Source organism: Etheostoma spectabile, chromosome 20, assembly GCF_008692095.1.
Source record: "Etheostoma spectabile isolate EspeVRDwgs_2016 chromosome 20, UIUC_Espe_1.0, whole genome shotgun sequence".
Classification (NCBI taxonomy): domain Eukaryota; kingdom Metazoa; phylum Chordata; class Actinopteri; order Perciformes; family Percidae; genus Etheostoma; species Etheostoma spectabile.
Genome location: NC_045752.1, coordinates 282,498 through 299,916, shown reverse-complemented (window position 1 = coordinate 299,916; position 17,419 = coordinate 282,498). Strand labels below are relative to the sequence as shown.

Genomic DNA, 17,419 nt, shown 5'->3' with positions numbered 1-17,419 from the left:
GTCAATAAAAGTGATAAAAAGCCATAGTATAGTATGTCGATTAAAAAGCCATAGTATAGTATGTTGATAAAAGTGATAAAAAGCCATAGTATAGTGCAATAAACAACCCATGGTATTGTACATTAAATTAAGTAATAAAAAAGCCATAGTATGTCGAAAAAAGGGAAAAATCCATAGTATAGTGTGATAAAAAAATCGATATTATAGGTTGTTGATAAAAGTCATAAAAAGCCATATTATAGTATGTCGATAAAAGTGATAAAAAGCCATAGTAATCTGAATTAGTATCAAACCTAATTAAGTGCTGAATTAGTAATAAAAAGCCATAGTATAGTGTGTCAATAAAAGTGATAAAAGCCATGGTATGTTGATCAAAGTGGAAAAAAAACATAGTATCGTATGTAGAAAAAAAGTATAGGTCAGTAAAGTATCGTAAGTGAAAACACAAAATAATTCACTTCTTAAATATAGTACAACATGGCTTTTTTAATCTATTTCTTACAACATACCATGCCACGTTTCTTTTACATACTATAGTATGGCTATTATTACTTTCTCGACAATATGGATTTTTTTTTCAACATACCCATTATTATGGGTTTGTTATCACTTTTGTGATTTATTATTTTTTTATCACTCTTAATGACATACTGTACTATAGCTTTTTATCACATTTTTTGATGCACTATATTATGGTATTTGATCACTTTATCAACATACTACGCTATGACATTTTTGTCACTTTCTTTGACATACTTGTTCGACCAACTATACTATGGCTTTTTATCACTTTTTTCAAAAGACTATTGTTTTTGTAATCACTTTTGCATCTTACTATACTATAGCCTTTTTATGACCTTTTCAACATACTACACTATGGCTTTTCATCACTTTTTAAATATAACATACAGTAAGTTTTTAATCACTGTTTTTGGAATATTATTAAGTCTTTTTTTATCACTTTTTCAACATATGGAACCTATGGGATTTTGTCCCTTTTTTGACACACTATGGCTTTTTTAATCCCTTTTTCAACATGCTATACTTAAATCACTTATGTAACTTACTATAATATGGCTGCTTAGCTCTTTTTATGACATACTATAATATGGCTTTTTCATCACTCTTTTCCACATACTATAATTGTCAGAAACTCTTAGGGTCTGAACCCAAACACAGACCGGGACAAGGTAGGTGGCGATATAATGTGAGTATTTATTGAAGCCATAAGGTTATGCCAGACATGGAGACAGGCGAGTCCAGGCGAGGGAGGGCGGTGACGGACAGGAGTCTTGATGGTACGACATTGTCTAGGTTCTGGTCGCCAGGCAGGGGCGAAAGGAAATCCAGGGTGAAGGTACTGCAGACAGAGGAACAGGGGTCAGTAAAGTAGCACACAGCAAGCGACAATTCAGACACACAAGCACAACATACAAGTACAGGGACTGGCTGTCAGGTCCCAGCCTAAACGATGTAGTGATGATGATCAGGACCAGGTGAGCACATTGCTGATGAGAAACAGGTGAGCGCAATTTCAGGAGATCCTGGATTTCCCGCCTTGCACCTGTTGCCCGGCAAGAGGAACAGGGCACCTTCAGGAACGTCACACAAAACCAAACCAAACAGACAGGGAAAACAATAATATGGCTTTTTTTTAAATATTTTTTTTTATATACTATAATATGGTCTTTTTTTTAATCACTTTTCCAACATACAATATCACTTTTTTTCAGCATACTATATCATGTTGTTTTTTTTAATCCCTTTTGCGACTTACTATAACATGACGTTTTTTATTACATTTTTGACCTACTATACATCTTTTCATTTACTCTTTTATATGCTTTTTATCATTTTTTTTTTATACTATGACTTTTTTTCAATATACTATACTTTGGATTTTTTAATCACTTTTTCAACACACTATATTTTCTCTTTTTGACAAACTATGACTTTTTATCACTTTTTTAATATACTATACAATGGCCTTTTTTTTTTATACATACTTTGGCTTTTTATTTTGTTTTGTTTTGGGGGGGGGGGGGCAGCTTTTCCCTTCATTTAATAGTGACAGTAGAAAGGTGGGAGAAGAGATGAGGGATGACGCAGCAAAGGGCCGTGGGTCGGGTTCGGACCCGGGCCACTGTAAAGACTCCGCCTACATGGGGTGCACGCGCCTACTGGGTGAGCTGGAGGTCCCCCCACACGGTGGCTTTTTTAGACATACTATACTATGGCTTTTAATTGCTTTTTTTTTTACATACTCTATTGTTTTTTTTTTATCACTTTTGCAACTTGCTATATTATGGCTTTTTAAGGCATACTAAACTATGACTTTTTCCCCTTTTTTTTTTTTTTTTTTTGACTGTTATGTAACACTGTTCCCACATTGTAATAAGCAGGTGTAATAACAGTGGTGTTAGACCTTAACACTCACTGCACTACATGATATGAAAAAAGCAGACCGCATGATAGACTGTTTATTATTTTATTAGCCACAGAACCAATTAGTTTTTTTGCATATTACAGATATAGTAACTAAGGGACCATGTTTGTCCTCTTTATCAATTTTTTCCACATTCTGGCATTTTTATCACTTGTTTCAACATACCTTAATTTTTCATAACTTTTCAGCACACTATATGCCTTTATCCCAACCTATCATACCAATACTTTTTTAACATACTGAAATTTCTGCTTTTTTTTCTTTCAGTAAAACACTCTCAGTCTTTTGCTGTAGCGCATACGGACGGCGGCAGCATGGACGAGCTGCGGGAGACGGCCCGGCGGCTGACGTCTGACAGCAGCTTCAGAGAGAGTGTGTACAAAATCATCACTCGCAAGGATGCCATGAACAAAGCAGAGGACTGAGGGGAAAAAAGAGCTAAAGCTAAAATAGGAGAAATGGTCCTCATCTTTATTCAGTTCCCACAGTGAGTAACGTAGAGATCCTGATCCCAGACCCACCATTAGGATACTGTAGATGATTGTACACAGAAATGTGTGAGTTGTTTTTCAGCCCCCCCCCCCCCCCATGGACCCACTGGTTCTTAGCCCTTTTCTCCCAAACAGTTCCAGGAATTACGAGTAAGGAAGATGGAAAATGACGACGCAATTTTCTTGATATGGCTTTAAAAAAAAAAAAAAACACCCACAATTTATTTTCTTTCCTGTGGTGGTCATGCCTGTTAGTTCTCTAGAGTTCAGATTCTGGAACTGTTTGGTACTAAAGTGCAATAGAAACCTTCAGATGGGATTAAGCCAAAGAGTAATTATGATGTTAAGAATAACGGGTTCACTCAGTAAGGAATTGTAGCACAGTAACACATAACATGTCATAAATCATAGTGTTTTAGTTGGCAGCCTCGTACTAAATCATACTCTAAACTACTACAACAGATTTACAATATACAGAAATGATTTAGCAGACAGCACAGACAATGTAAATCCATCTTGTGAAATGTTTTTTATTATTCTGGTTTTGATTGTATGAACAGATTGTACTTTACTTGTAACAGATGCTATAGAAAAACGCTGAACTTACAGATGTTTGATATTGACCTTGACCATTTCATTATTGCGACATCTGTCCTTAACAAAGCAACCATATGTAAATCATTGAAACAAGCATTTTTATCATAATGCAAATGATAACTCACCAGAAATGATACAAAAAAAGAAGCCCACATGTAGAGAGAAGTCAAGAGGGAACATATTATGGACTGAACAACATGCCTTGATGTGAATAAAGCTGTTTGAACCTTGTCCATGGCATTTCATTAATGCAGGTAAAAGGCTGTAGGTTCACATCTAGGGTCCTTCTCAGCAGCTCAGAACATGACATTATCACTAGTTTAAAAGGGAAAAGAGAGGGATGTATTTCCATCTGAGCAGACTTTGTGATGAAGTTCAACGTGGGAAGAAAGGAGGACCATCGTAGGTTACATCCCCAGCTCTCGTTCATCACCAGGACCTGCAGGGAAAGAAACAGACGGGGGATGAATACCGTGGGGAGTCCATTTAATTAAATAAAAAAAACTCGGAGCATGTCAAAAGTGTTGCTGAAGTGATGATGAAGCAAAAGTATAGTTTTTTTTTAAATACAGCCATAAAAACTAATAATATAGTATGCCTAAAAACGTAATAGTATAGTATGTTGAAAAAAGTCTTAAAAAAACCTATTATACTGTGTCAGTATAATGCAGTATGTCGAATAGTGATAAGTGAAGGGTCATAGTATTGTATGTAGAAAAAAGTCATGAAAAGCCAAAGTATATTAAAAAAAGTGACAAAATAGCCATAGTATGCTGAAAAAAGACAGATCCAAGTAAAAGCAGCAAAGGAGAACTAGAATGTTTTTAGAAAAAAGGCAAAAGTAAATGCGCTGAATTAGTCGAATGTATGTCGAAAAATGTGATAAAGTCATAGAACAGTTTCTAGAAAAGGTAAGTTTGTCAAAAAAGAGTAATAAAGACATAGTATGGAATGTCGGAAAATAAAGTCATAGTGTAGTATGTCGAAAAAGTGATTAAAAAAAAAAAAGCCTTCCCTTCCCCTTCAATCTCCAGCCTACTTCCAGTCCCCCCCCCCCCCCCCTGCATCCTGACAAGGTGTGTCTCAGTTCCACTGTGACCACACCCATTTGGATACTTGCTGCATTTCAAAAGTAGTGAGTGACTACTCTACCATTTCTTGTCCAGTAAATGAAGCTTCACTACACAGAAGCTATCCCCCAGAGACATTAAATCAAGTTCATTCCAAGTCAATGACGTCTATTATACAGTGGTTATAGCCTACTGTAGTAAATGATCTCTACTCTAGCTATTATTTAGTCTATCTAGTTATTGTAATTGAGCCTTACATAAGGCCTACATTTGTTTATTTTACCTGTGCACAGTTAAAATGTCGCTCATTTCAAAGGTTAGGCTATGTAACCGTGATCCTACGGTGGCAATTTCATTATAGCCAAATTAAACTATAAAATGGAAGGATGTTGTGCTGCCTTGTCGTCTTTAAAAGGTTACTATAGACTGAGGAAAATATGAATTCACTGTGCTGCTCAAAGGCTACCACTGTCAGCTCTAATACGACTTTTAGGGTGAAATGTTACTTCAACAACACTGTCTGTATCCCTTAGCTTAGCTGATGGGCCATGGACACTTCACCCTCGGTGCTAGCAGCAACACACCGGCCCTACGCGGCCAGATAGTGTATCAAACAGCATAAACTCACACTGAACCGGTGGTCTCAGCAGTGTAAAATGTGCTATTGATGGAAAAATATTTTCACGCTGCCACCCAGTGCAGTAACTGTTCTTAGAATTTCCACATAGGACGAATACTGTGTGCATAAATATCTTTTTGATCTTTTTTTAATCTTTCTGATTATGAATGACTGTAAGTACAAGCGAGGGAATGTTGTTAAAAAGTTTGAACTGCAACTGGATCATGCAAACTAAACTGAGAATATTCCATTCTCAATGTAGGCTACCAATATTGCGGGTTCGAATCTGACACTGGATTTATTAGTGACACTCGACCAAGCATGCCAAAACACTTATTTATTAACTTCCAACGTCCAATGTGGTGTCAACCTAAAACACGGTGTGTTCAAGCCGGAGAGCGGAGTTCACTTGGCGGTGAAAATAAAACCCTTTCACCCAGGAAACGAGCCACGATCTTTTCCTTGAAGTAGTGGTCTTGGTGCCAACTGTCAGCCCTGCATGACGCTCCCTCTGTCTGGGTTAAGGGACATTCGTGGCCCCTGAACGGACCGTCCTCTGGCAGCGCCTGTACTGGCTTGCAGTCACCTATCGACGGTGTCTCGGGGCTCTGTAGTGGACAACCAGCAACTGCCGCTCACATTTAATTGTTCAATGGTACTATAGACCGTTCAGGATTATTATTATTCTACATAAGTATTTATTTGCGTAAAGAACATTTTGTCAGCGTGTCCAAGCCTGTACCGCTACTGCACTGCAAATCATCGCATCCGACTCCCATGGATAGTTACGTTATTCCTTATCAATCTTTTCCCTCCATATTGCTTTATTTTAGGAGGCAGCTGTGGCTCAGTGGTAGAGCGGTTGCCTACCCATCGGAAGGTTGGGGGTTCGATCCCTGGCCCTGCAATCCCATGTCAAAGTGTCCTTGGGCAAGACCCTGAACCCCGAGTTGCTCCTGATGCTGTGTGAATGTGTGTGTATCTGATGAGCAGGTGGCACACTTGTACGGCAGCCTCGGCCACAGTGTATGAATGGTGAATGGTTCCTGTATGATGTAAAAGCGCTTTGAGTAGTCGTTAAGACTAGAAAAGCGCTATATAAATACAGCACATTTACATTTTCGGGCAGTTCTGTTTAGCTTCCACGGCCATGATAAGTGATCAGCTGATTTCAACCCCGGTTCTGACCCACGATCTTTTCTAAACTGTGATAGTATTTTCTTTTTGTAAAAAACTTTGTGTGGGTTTGTCGGATGTTATGTTTCGCTGCAGATAGTCAGCTGATGAGTCCCGCACACTGTTCCACTTTTTCCTAATCCATATCAATAATTTCCCTTAGTATTGCTTTTATTTTCATGCAGTTCTTTTGAATAGCGGCTTCCATGGAGAGAACGGTTCTGTGGTACAGGCGTGTCTCCCTCAGTTGTATCGCTACTTCCTTAAAGTATCAAAACAAACAAGCCAACTGTATTCTAGTGTCTGTATTCTATCTGGGTTTAACAAAATGCTTCAGCAGAATATTGTGTTTTTGGTCAGTCACAGACCTGCCAGGGAGCGGACATTTTAGATGGCTTCATCTGTATGTCGAAAAAGTGAAGAAAAAAAGTCCTAGTGGCACTCAAGGAACACGGTGTTCCCTGGCAGAGGGCTCTACCCATCCATCCTATCTGGAAGTTATTTACTGTGCAGCCTAAAAACTGTGGTATGGTATTGTAATGGGAAAATTACATAGACAATGATTTTCTTTCAATAATTGTTCATCTATTAAGGGATTTTTTCATTATAAGTAAATCCTTCAATTTGCCTCTGAAATATGTGTATATACAAAATAAGTCCTCCAGTGTTGGAGACAGCTAAACATGTTATGACTCTGCATTTCTCCACCGTAAGCAAGGTCGGAGCCATGAAGCTTTCTACAGACGAGATAAATCTCTGATTTCTCAGACAGAATGACGGCTACAGTCATTCCTGACGCACTAGAGACAGATGCACGGGGATATAAGGAGGTGTATTACTGATTGTATTTACCAGAACTGTTGCCACATGTAACTCTGTTCATTGTGAAAGCTGTTCTCGTCATTTGATTGTTCTCTGCAGAAAACAATTAAACCCTTTCTACCGAATACCTAAACCTTTGATCCAGTTTGCAGCCTGTCTTTATTTTGTTTCAACAAGGTCTAATCTTCAACACAAATTGCTCCCTCGCTGTACAGAAACTTCCACAACAGGTATCCAGGCTTTATCAGTTCTTGGTGACATCTGGTCACTCTGCCCTTCCTATCGAGAGGATCTGGGCACGCGATTGTCCAGGCGTGAGTATCGATCTCGACTGGCATGATGTTTGGTCTAACATGCCAGAAGTATCTCGCAATCCAGATCATCAGCAGATTCACTACAATTTCATACAAAGGACATATCTCACCCCTGTGAAAATGCACCACATGAAAATACTTAACAGCTCATTATGCACTTTCTGCCCAATTAAAGCACAAAGCATGTATCCTCACATGTTCTGGGAGAGTTCTCCTGTTGGTCAGTTCTGGAACAGTATTGCATCCAAAATGTCCACCTTGTTTAATGTCACTGTGCCTGTTACTGTCACTGTCTGGATTCTGAATGACCTGTCAGCCTGTCAGCTCTCAGGGAGTCAGAAACGGGCACTGTTTGCTGGACTTACAGCTGCTAAGAGGAGGATTGCAGCCCGTTAGAAACCACCCACCTGACTTATCTGTTTGTACATGGATGTTCTCTTTTTGGGATGTTGTATACATGGAGCTATCTGCAGCTCACACTAATGGAGGACAGACTTTGGACACTTGGCTCAGCGTTGCGGAGTCTTTGAAACTTCTGCCGGGAATTTGTGTTAGTCTTTACTTCTGTTTGCTTCTGTATACATGTGTCTTGTGACTTCTGTCTGTCTGTCTGTCTGTCTGTGTGTGTGTGTCTGTGTGTGTGTGTCTGTTTATGTCCTGTATGTGTTTGTGAATATCTGTTTCGACATTTATTATACAAGCTGTGGACGTCACTCTTTCTGTTGTGTTCTTTTATGTGTCCGTCCCCCCCCCCCCACGTCTCTCTATCCTCTCTGTATGTTTTGGCCCTGGGACATGTTTTTATGTTCCAGTGTTTTGCCTGTGGTTTGTTTGTGTTTTTTCTTAATTTGTAGAATAAAAACAAAAAACATTTGATCCCAAAAAAAAAAAAAAGTCATAGTATAGAATGTCAAAAAAATTCAGTGTAGTATGTTGAAAAGTCAAAGGTCATAGTAGGCTATAGTAGGTTGGGAAAAAAGTCCTAAAATAGTTAATCCAAAAAAAGACATAGCACGCTATGTCAAAAAAATGTCATAGCATAGTATGTCATAAAAAGGTCATAGTGTGTATATAGTATAAATAAACTTGGTTAGTATGTTGAAAAAAGTCATAGTATAGTATGTTGTAAAAAGGTCATGGTATGTATCTAGTATAAATAAACTAGTTTAGTATTTTGAAAGTCATTCAAAGACAGGTCATAGTATAGAATGTTGAAAAAGGCAGTTGAAAATAAGTCAGTATAGTATGTCAAAGATAAAGTCATTATATGTTGTAGAAGAGTAAGAGTACAGTATTTTGAAAGTCATTCATAAAAAAAGCATGTGGAAAAAAGTCATAGTACTATGTTATGTTGAAAAAAAATTACAATACAGTGTACTTAAATGCTGGCATTTTCTGTGGCCGTACAAAAACATTATACAAACCTTCGGACTAAAAAGCATTATTCAGAGCACAATAGAATTTTTAAAGATCAGTTTTTATAATGTTCTTACAAGATGCTACCTGATGCACGCATGATTTGGATCTTAAAAATACCATCTACAAGGACTTGGAGGTGTTAAGATCAGATGATGAGTGTCAAATAAAGACAACATAAGATTCCCTTGAATATGGTAGAGGTGGGAATCAGCAGACACCTCCCGATACGATATCATCACAATTCTTATGCCACGACACGATATTATTGCGATTTTAAACACATTGCAATATTCTGTGATATATTGCCAATTTATAACTTTTTTTCCAACTTCTAATTTTTTCCCAATTTCAAATGACGTCCCCAAAAGGAAACTTTGTCAACTGTCATCTGTTTTTATCTAAAAAGAAACTATTCTTTGTTTGTTCATATCACTTTAATTTTATTGCTGCAAAATGGGACCAACTGACTACACCATGTATAATAACAAAAGATCCATACTTGGCACCATAGCCACCTCTTTATAGTAGACAATTTTAAGAACTGTCCAGGGACAACGGATGAAAAAAAGCCTTTTGGCTAATTCTGGTGCATTTACAGCAATGTTAATTAATGTACATTGTCCCTGTCAAATAAATTAATACAATTCAAATTAAAAGCTGTGTATTGATACAGTATTGCCACTGAAAATATCGTGATACTATGCTGTATTGATTTTTTCCCCCACCCCTAAAAGATGAGCTGGTCTCAATCGATTTATCGATTTAATGAATGCCGAATGTATAACTAAAATACATGATAATATACAAATACAATAATAACAAATGTGATTCTTTGATGTAATTTTTCAGTAGCTGTCAAGTATGTGCAACAACAAGAGTGAGTCAAAATCATCCAAAGGTCTGCAGGTAATCTGTTCCTCTTGCCTCTCTGTTCTCCTTATAATTTCTGTTTTAATTTTAAAGTGCCTGCATCTGAAAGTAGGTGGTTGACTTTACTGGTATTTACTGCAGCTTTTACTATGTGCCTGCGTTCTAATATAACCTTTTTTTTTTTAGATTGGCGAGCTCATGTTTTCAGACACCTTCATCAGCCCCAACAAATCTGCAGTCTCATCCGTCAACCTTACATAACCCCCCCCCCCCCAGGGCCATAAGCCTGCCAGTCCCCTGCTGTTATAATGCTGCATTTCAAATTCAGTCTGGTTTTTCTCTCAGTAGTTATTGACGTTAGGAGGCATCAGGCTGTCTGAAATGCTCGGCCCAGTCTACCTCGTGGCCTCAGGAACGTTGACTGACTGGGTAGGTGAAGGGTTTAGAGGACTTCTGCCTGAATCAGTGGCGAGGAGGAATGCTGCAGTAATGTCCCTGCTGGGTTTTTCCACAGAAACGACCAAAACGAGCCGCCGTAGAGGCAGCTCCCCACAGGCGGCCCCTCATATTCCCACACATCCCTCTGCTCAGCAGTTCGCCTTTCGCTGCTCCATCCGGATTTCTATTGCTATGGCAACGCCTACATCTGAGTGCAAAAACCCCATGTGTATCTCCCTTTTCTTTTAATCTGAGAGATTGTACGATTAGCGCAGCCAGGGGCCTTTAAAGCTTGTTGTTGGCTTGCATGTTGGCTCATGTGGAGATCAGGAGGAGGAGCACTTTCAGCGAAAGAATCATTCTCCCAAAATGCACCACTAGAAGTCATTCCGGGCTGTGGCCATCAAACTTTACAACTCCTCCCTCCAAGTGTCACTTAGTGAGGTTGAAACTGGACAACACTAGCTTGAATTGTGTGCAATACTCAACTGCTATTATTATTATTATTATTATTATAATTTATTATTATTACTATTCACCATTACAACTCCTAAATTATGTAAATACCGTATCATAAAATGTCTTTAACTACGTAAATACTGTACATATCCACACTCCTTGTATTTTTATATTTATATTTCTACTTGATATTTCTACTATTTGTGCAACTGCAACAGAGAATTTCCCTTCGGGGATCAGTAAAGTATTTCTGATTCTGATTTTTTTCTCTGGATATCTGACCAAGGGTTGTTGTGTTGCTGTTTTTAATTGCAAACACTGAAAGGCAACAGCACGTAACAAAACAGAAGGCATTGCATAACCAGTGAAAGCAATACAAACTCGTACCTGTTGGTTCAGGTCCGCAGGAGGCTTTGTTGAGAGCAGACTGACTTATTTTTTTTGGGGGGGGGGGGGAGGAATAAAAGGTGGCTGTCTCTCAGAGCGCTATTGCAATCTGACATGGAGAGATGAAACAGAAGGAGTCCTTGAAGGGAAAAAGACAGAGGGAAGAACAACCCTGCAGCAGGAATCAACGTCCTCTGATGCTTCATCGAGCACGGGGGCTCGGGCACACGGCCCTCCTGTTCTGCATTGTCAGCGGTTAGGTACAGACAAGTGTCCAGCCCGGGGCTTTATTTCCATGCTATATCTAGCTGTGTCACAATGTGTGTACAAAAGCATCCCTCCTTTGCTTTGGGGGTCTAGAACCATTTGCGCTTCATTCACGCGTACAGGAGAGCTCCCGTAAAAGCCTCTGCAGTTGTCATGGAGTTGTGCTTCCTGGTAAACAATGACTCTTTTCATTCCAGCACAGCTTTCAGTCCATTAGCCAAGATCGGCGGAGTAGAGGGCAAAGAGAAAGAGAGAGGAGGGGTTGTGTGTCTGCACAAGGCAGCTCTCTCCACACTCTAATCTAACATGAAGCCCGCTGTACTTGCCCGACAGGCTCTACTGTTCATTCAGAACAGCTGATGAAGTTTGTCGTCTCGTTATATCCATGGTACAAAACGATTTGGTTTGCTTTGAAAGAATCTATAATAAAAACGGATGGTCAAAAATGTACACACATCAGCTGATGGGTGAAGATATGTAAGGGAAAAAAACAACACTGTGGCTCTTTATGCGAAGAAGGGTAAAGCTGTTGAGTGATGAGGGCCATGATGAAGGCAGGAGCCAAGCACGTGCCCAGAAGTACGCGGTTCAAAATGAAGCTGTGAGTTTATTTCTCATTCAGGCTGGCTTTGAGTTGAGCTTCGAGGGCCATTTTATCAAACGTACGCATGTTGGTCTCCTCCCGCACTTTGTCTCGTACGTGAAAAGAGGCTTGGGCCACGGAGCGAGCGCTCTCCAGCACCGCCCGCTTTTCCTTGAAGATCTGCTCGCTCTTCTCCAGTTTCCTCTCGATGGACTGCAGCAGCTCAAGGCGCCTCTGCTTCTCTTCCTCTTCCACTCGCTGCCTGTTGAGCTTCTGCAGTTTCTCCTTCTCCTGCCGGCTCTGGACGGCCCGCTGAGCTTTCTCTTTGGCCCTCTCCTCGGCCACCAAAGCCGCCTGCTGGGCTCGTTTCTCCGCCTCCTTCACGCGAGCCTCCAGCAGCTGCTGCTGCTGCCTCTCGCGCTTCTCTGCCGCTCTGCGTGCTTTCTGGATCTGCTTCTCCTCACGCTTGGCCTTTTCTTTCAGCTCCTGCCCCCGACGCTCGACTATCTGCTCGTAATTCTCCAGGGAGCGACTGAGCTTCTCCTCCGCTGCCCTCCTGGCCTCGTCCCTCTCCTCCTGCTCCCTGCGGGCGATCTCCTGTATCAGGGCTGCGTGACGTCTCTTCTCGGCTTTGTTCAGACCCCGCCTCTCCTCCTGGCTCTGGTGCTCCTTCTCCTGCCTCTTTAGCTCGGCCATGGTGAGTTTCTCCCTCAGCAGCAGCCTCTCCTGCTCCAGCATGGCCGCCCTCTCCTCCTCCAGGGCCTTCAGGTTCTGCTCCTGCAGGGCTTTCTTATGCTTCTCCTCTCGCGCCGCCTGCTGTAACCTCAGCAAACGGTTGCGCTCCTGCTGCTCCGAGAGCTCCCTCCACCGCTCCTCGCTTTCCTCCGCCTGTCGCATTTTCGCGGCCGTCGATTGCCGCTCCTGCTGGCTGAGTCTTCGCTGGCGGGTCGTCACCTGGGTCTGCCACACCCGCTGGCACTGGAGCACCGCGCGCTGCTTCTCCCTGTCCTCTTGTTCCCGACGTAGCTCGTCCATGCGGCGCTCGCTGTCCCACTGTAGGTGAGCCACGTAGCGAGTCTGACTCATGATGTCTTCCTCCTGGTATCTGGCAAGCATCAACGCTGCGATCTTGCGGTCGCGCTCGGACACGGCCTTCAGGCCTCGACGCCTCACCTCCTTCACTATGCGCTCGACCTTCTGCGTCGTCTGAAGGGAGTGGCTCAGGTCGCCGAGGCTGAGGCTGCGGCCCATCAGGGAGTTGAAAGTGGCCATAGTGCGAGCTCGAGGACTGGAGGCTTTGGCCCAGTTATCTCGTGGACCGTCCCAGCTGTAAGAAGAGGAAGCACCTGACTCTGATGAGGTGCACGTAGTAGTAGTTGTGGTGGCGGAGGTGGAAGAGCAGACGGGATCCTTCCTCCGCTGTAAGGACTCCAGCGAATGGCTTTTTCCTTGCACCTTGGAGTGAAGGCCAAGATGTCCGTTGTGCTGAGAGAACTGTGCTCCAGTTATGCCATTCAGAGGCGACCCAGAGCTCTGAACTGCAGGCCTTGTCCCTGATGATGCTAATGTAGAGTTGGCTCTGGGAAAGGAGGGGGGTTTTGGTGTTGATCGGGGGAAAGTGTTTGAAGATTTACCGCCTGAGGACTTCCTGACTACTGGTGGAGGGCCGGACGAGAGTGGCCGTGTGGTCTTTAATTGCTCAGATGGGGAGGCCAAAGGATGCTTGGCAGATCCTTGGAAAACACCCTTGGAGGATGGCGTAGAGGTTGTGGAAGCAGATTTCGAGGACTGAGATTTAGGGGAGGTACTGGAGCTGGGAGCTTTAGATAAAAGAGCTGTGCCTGTTTTAGAGGTTGGACCTGGTGCCGTGGCTCTAGAGGATGCTCCGAAATCAGGAGCTGTGCTGGAGGTCGCCGGCCCAGATTTAGGAGGCTGAGAGGAGCCAGAGCAGGCTTTCTGCTGCTGCTCTGCAGAGGAGGATGACACACTGCTGCCGGTATTGACTGTAGCCTGCAGGATCCTTCTTTTTTCTTCTCGGACGATCCTCTCCCTCTCCTCCCTGCACTGCCTGAGTTTGGCGTGCCTGTCCTTCTCGTAGACTTCAAACAGTCCTGTCGCAACACGCATGGAGCGGCCGGGAGCCTCCCGGGCAAAGTCAGCCAGCGGACGGGGCAGGAGCTCTACAGGTTTGACCCCACATCGAGCACACGCCTCCAGAGAGTGAGGGCTTGTCAACACGTAGCGGCTGCCCTCTGCGGCTGGGGAGTCAAAGTTGTACAGGTCCAGGTGCAATTTTGGTGACGGAGCTCTGTCAGTCTGAGTCTGTGGTTGCTCAGGCGGGGCCCCCTGAGAGGAGGCGTCTGGCCCCGCCGGGGTTGCAGCGTGGCAGGGGCTCTGTTCCGGACTGCCGGAGGGCGGCGTCTCGAATCCGGCATCCCCATCCTCCTCAGTTGTCGCACCATGGGCCTGTTCTGGCAGTCGAGGGTCCTCAGTGGCCACGGCCGATGTGTCAAGGTGAGGGCCTTTACACTTGTTCTGCTCCTCAGCCTCCGAGGGGTCGACCATAGTTGGCAAATACTGCAGGCAGAGAAGAGGGAGGGGGGCAGGAGTTGATGGAGGGAGAAATGTGAGGGGATGTGGATGAAATAGTTGGAAGAGGTTTCGATTAGAGGATTATAGCATTCAGTCCAGAGCTTAAGAGAGATGCAGTGTGCGGGGGAGGGTCATAACGTAGGTTCAGAGATGCATGCATGCATGAACACATATTCATGTGCTGATTTTTACACCAGATGAGACATTGCCCCTTCAGGGAACTGACATATCACACGAAACAAAAAAAACCCACCAGAGTCCTTTAATAGAGAGTCTATTTTAGGCAGAGTTACTAGGGTGAGAGAAATTGATTACTCATAGCAATATTTTTCACTCTACATCGCACAATAAACCTAAGAATACCTTTGAAATCAAACCAGGTCCTGCAACATGTATATTTATAACCAATAGAAAGAAAAAGATGGATTTATAACAGTTGACTCTAGCTGATAAACTAACACTTTTAGACAAATCTACTAAGCTCTCTGGTCACCATCAGGACCTCCAAACAGTACAGGCCTAGACTTTTCTGTATCAGCAGCACATATGTGCCCTCTCACATTAAAAAACGACTCAGGGTCAAATCCTAAAGAAATATTCTATTAGAGATGTTTCATTTTGTGTTAGATATTTTTAGCTGGTGTTTACTGTTGCTGTTACAAAGATTTACTGCTGCTTCATCCCGTGGTGTGCTTGTATTTCATGCGGTGTCGCACCACCCAAACGTCCACTGACCTGCCAGTTTGTAAAACGTTTTCTAAACCGCTGCTTTGTTCCCCTTTAATCCGTCCAGTGTCCCTTGCTCCCTGCATAATATCAGGTTTCAGGGAAAAGGCTGCGGCCGTCGACCCGACGATGGAGCTTCACATCGCCGCAACCTCCCGCGACAGAGACGGAGAGACGGAGCCTTTCACAGCCTGTGGGCCCGGGGGAGACGCGTTAAATCCGGGCTCTCCGGGATTACAAAGACATACTAAACCGTCCACAGGCTGAAATGCATAGGCTACTTTCACGTCGAAAAAAATCTCCCATCCAGCTTCCTCTGAGTCAGTCTCCACCTGCTATTCAGCAGCATCCCTCCTTAGCTCCGCCTGCCTGTGGGCAATATGCTAAAAATACGGTCTGCACGCTGCAATTAACCAAGCGCTCACACGCTCAAATGGCTTTTAACCATACACACGTAGTCTAAAAACCAGCGGCCTAATGGTGTCGACTGTGCTAGTCTTGTGCAATTCTTCCTATAGGATGTTTATCCACTAAAGACATATATTCCATAAAAATGTATTTTTAATAATCCTTTCTCTAAAATATTTACCGCTGGAATTATTCTTCCAAGTAGCCTTATACACAAATCTGTAAAAACTAAATGTAAAAGACATTGTTTGAAAGTCGAATCTATAAATAGATGTTTAATCCGTGCAGGCTGGTCCATCAAAAGTCAAATCACCGCATGTGACAGCTGCCATCTGCCACCATGGCTGTGTGGGAAATGAATCAGCCTGTAATGACTCCAAACAGCCGCCAGGGGGCCCCGTCCTATCAGAGATGCACGCTTTGGGGTTCTCGGCAGACAAAAGGAGAGTCAGCAGCCAATCAGCATCCTCACAGCTCATCGCGTCAGCGTGTAAGAAGGATTCAGGTTATTATTGTATTATTATTATACATCCATAGCCTACCCTTCATTCACGTGACTTGGGAAAATGTATTGTTTGGATTCACTCAGTATGATAGAAAGCTTCATTCGGAGTATCACATGATCAATTTAACAATTATTTTTAACAACATTTTATTTCCATAAGTCAAAGTTTTTGAAAAAGATGCCAAGCTTTTTGGATTGTGGAGTGGAATGTACTAAACGATACATTTTCTTTTTCTCCCATTTCTACCTGTACAAACAAAAAAGGCTGTTAGATCATATGAACTTTGTAAGCTTTTCAAAATATTTGTATGAAGTTTTTTTGCTCGTTTTTTTTTTTTTTTTTTTCCTTTGGTAACCCCCTGGCTTGTTTAGAACATAGACTGTTAAAATGTACAGAAGATGTTTTTTCCTACAGTATGTCCACATTCTTCAATGAATCTTGATTTGAAAACCCCCCCCCCCAAAAAAACATCCTTGTCATTAACAAATGTTCCTGGCCTGGTCTTTAATCTTCAAAACATCATTTTAGTCCCCACAGATTTTATATTTGGAACAATTTGTTTTTTTTATTTAAAAATACATCTATTTTCTTTAAACAATGGGTTGATAACAATATTCTGTTGGTCGGTCAATTATTTAACCAAGACGGTCAACTTTATTCTTATTCAGAATTTCTTCTGTTACTCCTACGGAGTTTTCACTGCAATCCCAACAGGTGTAAGAGCACATTTCAGAGGTTATAGGAATGATAATGATCTCCCTGTTTTAGGTAATGTACTTGAAACTGATGTAGGAAGAAGTTGCTTCTCTCCATACTGTAAGAATATTAACAATAATTAGTCAACTTTTTCAACTTGACATACACCCTCCTCGTTATCACACTGGCCCAGTTTTGTTAGAGATTTACAGTATACACACTGTGTATATATATATACTGTATATAGATGTACAGTAGAAGTTTTGTCTGACTAATAAAGTCAAAGAGATTTCTCTTAACCCTTGTGTTGTCTTCCCATCAAAACATTTTTTTTTCAACACTTTGGATGCTTTTTTTTCAATGTTTGTCCCTTTTTTGTATACGTTTAACGCTACGTAACACTAACTTCTTAACTATGGTTTTACAGTTATTTTGGGAATGTATGGTCAATAAACCTCATATATAGGAATAATACCTAATGTTTTAGTTAAAAAAGCAGAAATTAGGAATTATTTAGACTAAAATTAAAGGAA

At 42.0% G+C, this 17,419-nt stretch overlaps 2 protein-coding genes across 2 annotated transcripts in view; one reads left to right on the top strand and one right to left on the bottom strand.

Annotated features, from left to right (window-relative positions):
* The window catches only part of plekhd1 (pleckstrin homology domain containing, family D (with coiled-coil domains) member 1), a 37,190-nt gene extending 33,425 nt beyond the window's left edge, over positions 1 to 3,765 (top strand). The window contains 1 exon segment of the mRNA XM_032500764.1: positions 2,714 to 3,765. Within this exon segment, the coding sequence (XP_032356655.1) occupies positions 2,714 to 2,871 (158 nt within the window). The 3' untranslated portion in view covers positions 2,872 to 3,765.
* On the bottom strand, positions 2,475 to 15,716 carry ccdc177 (coiled-coil domain containing 177). The gene is made up of 3 exons (XM_032500752.1): positions 15,286 to 15,716; positions 11,109 to 14,535; positions 2,475 to 3,973 (listed from the first exon to the last, which is right to left on the bottom strand). Exon 2 carries the CDS (start codon positions 14,521 to 14,523, stop codon positions 11,983 to 11,985), a length of 2,541 nt encoding a protein of 846 aa, XP_032356643.1. The 5' UTR covers positions 14,524 to 14,535; positions 15,286 to 15,716; the 3' UTR covers positions 2,475 to 3,973; positions 11,109 to 11,982.
* Between the last annotated feature and the right edge of the window lie 1,703 nt (positions 15,717 to 17,419).